General features: G+C 43.0%; 1 protein-coding gene across 1 annotated transcript; it reads right to left on the reverse strand.

The window, feature by feature from the left end:
- Positions 1–471: 471 nt before the first annotated feature.
- On the reverse strand, positions 472–3,916 carry LOC110535166 (zinc finger protein ZIC 1). The gene is made up of 3 exons (XM_021620028.2): positions 2,609–3,916; positions 1,952–2,115; positions 472–1,549 (listed from the first exon to the last, which is right to left on the reverse strand). The coding sequence occupies exons 1-3, from the start codon at positions 3,573–3,575 to the stop codon at positions 1,349–1,351; spliced, it is 1,332 nt and encodes a 443-aa protein (XP_021475703.1). The 5' UTR covers positions 3,576–3,916; the 3' UTR covers positions 472–1,348.
- Between the last annotated feature and the right edge of the window lie 3,629 nt (positions 3,917–7,545).

Here is a 7,545-nt window from a genome sequence, read left to right on the forward strand (position 1 = left end):
GCAATGGCTGGGATGTTACTTTTGGATAAAAGGGACACAAGAACAGGGGAAATCGAATTACGTCACATTAATTCGTATTACAGAATTTGATTCTGCAAGCCTAAAAAGGCAAGCATGATGTGATTTAGAATTCTACGCTTTAATAAGCGTATAATGCATCCTGGTTTTACCCTAATAAGTTGGTCCAAATATGTCCCTTTATCGATGTGTTATGAAATATTTTAGTCCTATATTTTAGTCATTTTAATTCTTTAGGCCTACGTTTAGTATTATAATTAATTTGTTCTTTAGAATAACTCCTATGTAATGGTTTAATAAAGACCTGGTCATCTATTTACGTGTTTTGTTTTTGTTATGCATGAGTGAGTGTATACAAAGATAATCACACGTCATTCATTTTGGGATCCAGTCATGGGCCTATTTAAACAACATGTAGGCTTTGAGAAACAAAAATATGGAAAAGGCAAATAGTTGGTTGTAGTTTTAATCCTTTAATATAGTACGAAATGTAACCAAACATTTTTTGCAAACTAAATTTTACATACTAGCGCATTTCTCCATAAATACCGATCATTTCTAACATGTGTTACCCTTTACATGCAGATAAATATGGAAAATTTAGCTATTTACATGTAGGTAATACTTCCTTGACATTATCAAGGTAATGAACAAATAGTTGTTATATTTTATCACGAAGGCCTACATAAACAGACGACACGGAGTTTCAGGCTTTCACTATACACGATTTATCGACATGACATTAACTAACAGCAATGGTAAGTACTGTGCTACTCCAACTGGACCGTAGACGAAATGTTTCACCAAATACAAAAGCACATTAATAGACTAATAGTCGGTAAGGTCGATATAGTGGAGACGGTAGTTATACTTAGTAATTCACATTTGGTACACATCAACTACAACATTCTGTTCAATCAACACTAGTCATCGCAATATTATTGGTAAAACCATTTTCATTTTCCATATATCTAGGGACCACATTTGCACAAATCCGTTAAACTGTTATATAAGTATTTACAAAATAAAATATGACATTTTTGAACTGGGAATCTTTATGTACAACAAAACCCAAATCAGGCCACGACCCGCAGATAGCATGCATTGAGATCTCTTGTGTGCAGTCTTTCAAAAAAGAGTCAGGAAAAATGCCGTTAACTTGGTAGCTGGCTTTGCACCTTGTCCATGCATCACTCTCTCTCTCTCTCTTTCTCTTTAGCCGTTAACCAACCATTTTGGCTTCCTCGTTTTTTTCTCGGTCCTCGCGTTATAGGCTGACTTTCAAAGTCTTTGATTCCAGTCCTATTTCTGCAGGCTTTGTGAAAATATTTTACACGTACCATTCATTAAAATTTGACGACAGCGTGGTGTGGTGACTGGTCGTGTGGTGTACTGTCGAGGCTGCCGGTGATATGGAACTGGAGTTATGGTTCTCTGTGGACGGAGACACGATGGTGGGCGGCGTGGACGATTCGTACCCGGAACTGGCCGCTGGCGACGGTTGAGGTCCTTGCGTGGTAGCCTCGTGAACCTGCAAGACAGTGAAAAACAATACTTAACATTTTACAGTGTAGAATTCATAGACTGGCATGCTTTCTAGAAATATGCAGGCTTCCAGTTTGATTCTTAATTGTGAGAATAAGAAATAATAATAGCTTAATTAAATGTTCACGATAAACCACTTTAAATGTCCAGACATTAAAATGTATGATGCAATATTTTGGATATGACAACAGAGAGGCTCTATGAAGACACAACAGGTATTTGCATTTGGTGCATGGCGTCTCCCTGCTGTTTCTGTGTTCGTGTTTGCTGGAATGTAGGCTATTGCAATGTTATGCATGCACTTTCATTCTCGAAAGGGTGTAGGAATTAAAAATATACATTATAAATAAAATGGAATATAACATGTAAAAGTAAACCCAATATTGACCTTCATGTGTTTCCGCAGAGAGCTGGGATGTGTGTAGGACTTGTCGCACATCTTGCAGAGATAAGGCTTGTCAGAAGTGTGGACGTGCATGTGTTTCTTCCGGTCGCTGCTGTTAGCAAACCGCCTGTCGCAGCCATCAAACTCACACTTGAAAGGCTTCTCACCTAAACAAATATATATATATATATATTTAGATATTTTTTTTAAATGTTACACAATAGAAATATAAATACGTACATATTCCAATTTAACATGAACATTTCAGTGTGGTGGGGGAATTTAGGCTACCACCACATTCAACATGACAAAACATTATCTTCAGGTATATTACAGCATTCGTTTTTTTTTCATGGGCTACCAACATATATTAAATTGCTGTAGGCTATGTATTCATTAATATTTTGTTGTGATGACACGTTTACTTGTACCGCTAAGATAAACAATGCAACAGCATGTCACATTGTCCTATTTCACAACCTATTGAATTCAAAAAAGTACAGAATAGGAACACTAGGCTATAGTGGCACATGACTAAATCAAGCAATTTGTATTAGTATTTCAACAAACATAATCAAAACATTGAACTTATAGTAGCATAACATGTATTACGCAAACAGCTTTTGGAGTGGATATTGTGATCGTGCTTTTGATTCTTACCTGTGTGAGTCCTCTTGTGGATCTTCAGGTTCTCCGATCGGGCAAACACTTTTCCACAGCCGGGGAAGGGACATGGGAATGGTTTCTCTCCGGTGTGTACTCTGATATGATTTACAAGTTTGTATTTGGCTTTGAACGGTTTTCCTTCTCGGACGCACTCTTCCCAGAAGCAGATATGGTTAGACTGCTCCGGTCCACCGACATGCTCCACTGTCAGGTGGGTCACGAGCTCGTGCATCGTGCTGAAAGTTTTGTTGCAAGCCTTTTTGGGGTTCGACAACTGTTCGGGCTCGACCCACTTACAGATGAGCTCTTGTTTGATGGGCTGCCTCATGTATCGGAAAAAGGCCCCTGCCCCGTGGTGAGCCGCCATGTTCATGTTCATAGGGCCATAGCCATGCAGCTGGGAGGAGGCGTAGTGGTCGGAGCGGGGGCTCGTAACGTGGGCATACTGGTCAGCCCGGCCGTACATGTCCCCGGTAAAGCCAAGGCGCATCTGGCTGTTGACGACATTAGATGACGCATGGCTGGCGGCTTGCTCGTGGAGTCCGGGGAAGAGCAGGTGCCCGGTGGCATCGGAGTGTCCATGTGGCCCTGCAAAACTTCCCGCTGCGGAGGCAAACAGGCTGTGCTGCGCGCTGGTTGCGTCTCCGAAGCCCCGGTTTCTGAAGAGAAAGTCACGGGTGGAGTTGAATGCTGCCGTGGAGTAGGAGCTGACGTGTGTCGGGTGGTGGTGGTGACCCAGAGCGGCAGCAGCATAGCCGGGAGCCTGGGAGGAGAACGCCGTCTGGCCGGAGCTAAGGTCGTGGGAGCTGTGGTTGATTTTAAAAGCGCCCATACCGTCTGCGAATGGATTTATCCCCAAAGCCACTTCTCGTTCTGTTACTTCGCCTGTTGAGTGATGCCTTGAGGAGCCAAACGTAGTGACTCCTATGGTGGGGTACTGGGGTCCTGCGTCCAGCAGCATCTTCCGTCAGTCTACAACTCAATGAGGCAACTGAGAGCAGGAATTAAAAATCATGCACAGATATTCTTCTGACCTCTATACCTCTCTCTCTCTCTGCTCTGCAACAAAAATATATAGCGGACTTTACTGAGCTGAGCAAACTCCAATCCACATATGTTCTATTTACCTAAAACAAGATAGGAATGTTTCCTGTTCTACCTCTCATCCGATCCACACGCGAATCACGGAGGCTACAATATTGTATTTTGCGGTTTCTCTTCCTGTGGCGAAACTTTCACCTCCCCAGTCAAGCGGTGAGCAGTAGACTGATAGTCGCAATCATTCCTGCAGATAAATGAATTGAAAAGACAACACAGTCCACCCCTGATGAATGGGGAGGAAGGGTTTGTGGGGGGGGGGGTGGGGGGGGCAACATGTGACCCGGTACTCAGACACTCATTGGAGGACGCCCTATCCCCCTACCAACGTTCACCCATCAAATAACAATCCGCGTGCCGTGGCCCCTCTCCTATTGGTCCGCGTGCATCATCAATCCCAGGTATTGTGAGATTGCTGACTGTGGTTTTGGTTAAACGGCTGAATAACACAAGAAAGAAAGTTGAGAGAAATAAAAGCAACAATAGACGGTGTGAAAATGTAGACAGTCGTCGGCTATTCAGTCACACTATACACTGCTAAAAGTCAAATGCGTGCATGTTCCTCTGCAACTAATGCATAGCAACAACCATTCTCTCCATGCAATATTAAAATACACTTTCTCCGAGCATTAAGTTGTGTGCAGATTCTGATGTTGAGCATGGCCATTCGGCTGCAGAAGAAGTCAATGTGTCGCTTAATACTGTTGTTGCGCAATCTTTCTCTGACAGCACAGAGACTGAGAGGCAGTATACTACAAACTCTTTGTTGTTGATCCGGGCCTTTTTTCTTCTTCACAGGACACAAGTTGAGGGCATGGCGGTGTCTTTGTTGATTTCCATGGCGATCTTTGGATTCAGTGAAATGTCCGGCGGATGAGAGGGGCACAGAAAAGAACACTCACCCCCCCCCCCCCCCCCCCCCCCCTCTCCGTTCAAGTGTGAGTTAGGATTATACACAACAATATATTCCGTTTTTCTAACGTTACGTGGGAATCCTACAACACGACCCAAACGTCAATATGTGACAATACATTAAACAATAACAAAAGGCCACAATGACATGAAAATATGACTAATAATAATCATACGTGTACCATGATACAGCGCGTGTATACTCATTGGTCAGATCAGGTAGGCTAGAGGTCTACCTCCACATAGCAATTGAATGTCATGTCATTGTTGAAAAACACTGAAGTTACAATCCTTAGGTACTCATCACGCCGTGTGCATACAGCACCTCGTTTATGAAGCTGTTTTCACTTCATGTGTTGCTATTTACACGTCAGGTGTTCTTTGTGACCATTAAAACATTGGCTATAGTTGTCTGTGAACTCTATTCTGCAGCTCTCTCTCCCTCCCTCCTTCTCTCTCTCTCTCTCTCTCTCTCTCTCTCCCTCTCTCTCTCTCTCCCTCCCTCCCTCCCTCCCTCCCTCCCTCCCTCCCTCCCTCCCTCCCTCCCTCCCTCCCTCCCTCCCTCCCTCCCTCCCTCCCTCCCTCTCTCTCTCTCTCTCTCTCTCTCTCACACTCTCTCTCTCACTCTCCCTTCCTCTCTCTCTCTCCCTCTCTCACTCTCCCTTCCTCGCTCTCTCCCCCCCCCCTCTCTCGCTCTCTCTCTCTCTCTCTCTCCCCCCTCTCTCTCTCTCTCTCTCTCTCTCTCTCTCTCTCTCTCTCTCCCTCCCTCTCTCCCTCCCTCTGTCTCTCTCTCTCCCTCTCTCTCTCCCTCTCTCTCTATACATTCCTGTTCTTTTTGCAGAAGCCTCATAAAGGGAGCATCTGCAGTCAGGACTCTCACATCACCATTCTCACCTAAAACACACGCTGACAAGAGTGTCCCAAAAATAATACAAAAAGTTATCAAGTTATCATCATAAAGAATAAATAATTATAATAATGATATCTCAAGCTCTCCTGTTTGAAAACTGATAATAGCCTGCACTACCCTAACCTGTATGTAGAACGTTGTGGGTTGTCGAAGTTATCAAGGGGGATTTGCGGGGCTCGCTGCTGGAACCTCCGGCTGCTGGAGTTCAAAGCCACATGAACAGACGTGCCATACGAACCATTAAAATATCATCTTGACTGCCAGTTTCTGCTTCATACACTCCAGAGAGACAAACGTGAAGACAACAGAGTCTAGCGTTCTCAATCTTTTTCCGTGCAACTTTTAGTAAGTTTTTAAGTAGACTACCACAACACACACACAAATCTGGAAGACCCTTCAACAGGTGGAAAACGGTCAGGATGGCACGTGTGTCGAAGTGACTTTGAGAAAGGAAGAAATACATTCTTCTAGGACTTCCAAACACATAAAAGGTGTCGGGGAACCCTCAAATAAACCAACAGAAAGCAAACATGGTTCATAGTTGAATCATACATGTTTATTTTGACTAATTTATCTGCCATAGGAAGTATCCGGTGATTGACGCATGCGTTGTTGACTGATTCTTTATTTGGATACCGCAATGGAGAACCTCTACATCAGGGTGACCAATGATATGGATTCCATCAGTGGAGGCCTCTAAGTAAGTTATGGTCGATAAGACAGGCTACAAGGCATTGCTTTGATCTAAACATAACATCACTGTGATAGTGATATTGTAATAGTGATATTAAGTCTATCATGCGGTGTCTAACAACTGATATTAATTGCGTTAAAATAGGCCTTATTCTGAAATGCATTTCATTTTATATAGGCAAGCTAATTCCGATTGGTGAAAGGCATGTGCTTCGAGTTATTTGGTACAAAATATGTATACAGTGTATGTATATAGCCTATAAACCCATTACGCGTTTTGGGAATTGCAAGGATATGGTCTGGGCTTGGTCCCTATCCGTCTTCTTTCTAGATGTTTACAAGAGAGCTCATCTTGGACCAGAAATAATTAAGTCTATATACATTACTGCAGTGTGTTCTCGAGATGCCTCTCACTCTCTCTCTCTCTCTGCAGACTACAACAACCCTACACTAGGCACCCGGGTGGGAGAGGGGGGGGGGGGGGGGGGGGGGGGGGGGGGGTGATTCCTACCCGAGTTAAGTGCACGTAAATTTAAGGTAAATCACTTTTTATGCACTATTCTCTATACACGCATTCTGACCTTGAATTGAAGCACGATAATGGTATGCTATTAGGGGTGGAGATCACAGATTTGAAGGTGTTTTGGGGCTGTGTCCGCAGATATGCTGCATTCTGACTTGAAGGCCCTCTTAATTACACCACTTTTACGTTGCGAAGAAACAATCAATAAGGTCGATCAACCTGTCGGTTTCAAGTGGAACAACATCTACTTTCTTTATTCTGATAGCAATAACACCCTTCTCCATGCAATGTCGTTTACAGATAGGAGCTTTTGCTCTGAGCTGGGTAAATGAGTAAATATGTTTGGATCAGGGGATTGTAAATATAAATTAAAATTATTTTAGATCTATTTTACCTTATGATCACTGGAGACAAATGTGAAACCAGTGATATGGCAGAAAACTGAAGCATATCAACGTATCACATTTCCGCAGTGAAGTTCATGAGCTGCTGGCCTTGTAACTTTCAGGGATGAAATGTGGAGAGCCAAGCTATAGGCTTTTGTAGACATGCGCAAATGGCGTACAGCGCCAAACCTACATAGCTGATTTATGGTTTCTAGAACGGTTTAATTGTATGCCCGACTTTTCACTGTATTTTTTTTAAACAATTGGTATCCTTTTAAATATTAAACACTATCAGTAGTCACCGTCAGTTCTATCCGTATACATTTGTAAATGTCACTTTAGTGTTAGTTTCCTTACATTTAGCATCAATCCATTTCATCATTAGTTGACATTTCTTTCCTCTGTAGCG

The sequence above is a fragment of the Oncorhynchus mykiss genome, chromosome 11, assembly GCF_013265735.2.
Source record: "Oncorhynchus mykiss isolate Arlee chromosome 11, USDA_OmykA_1.1, whole genome shotgun sequence".
In the NCBI taxonomy this organism is placed as follows: Eukaryota; Metazoa; Chordata; class Actinopteri; order Salmoniformes; family Salmonidae; genus Oncorhynchus; species Oncorhynchus mykiss.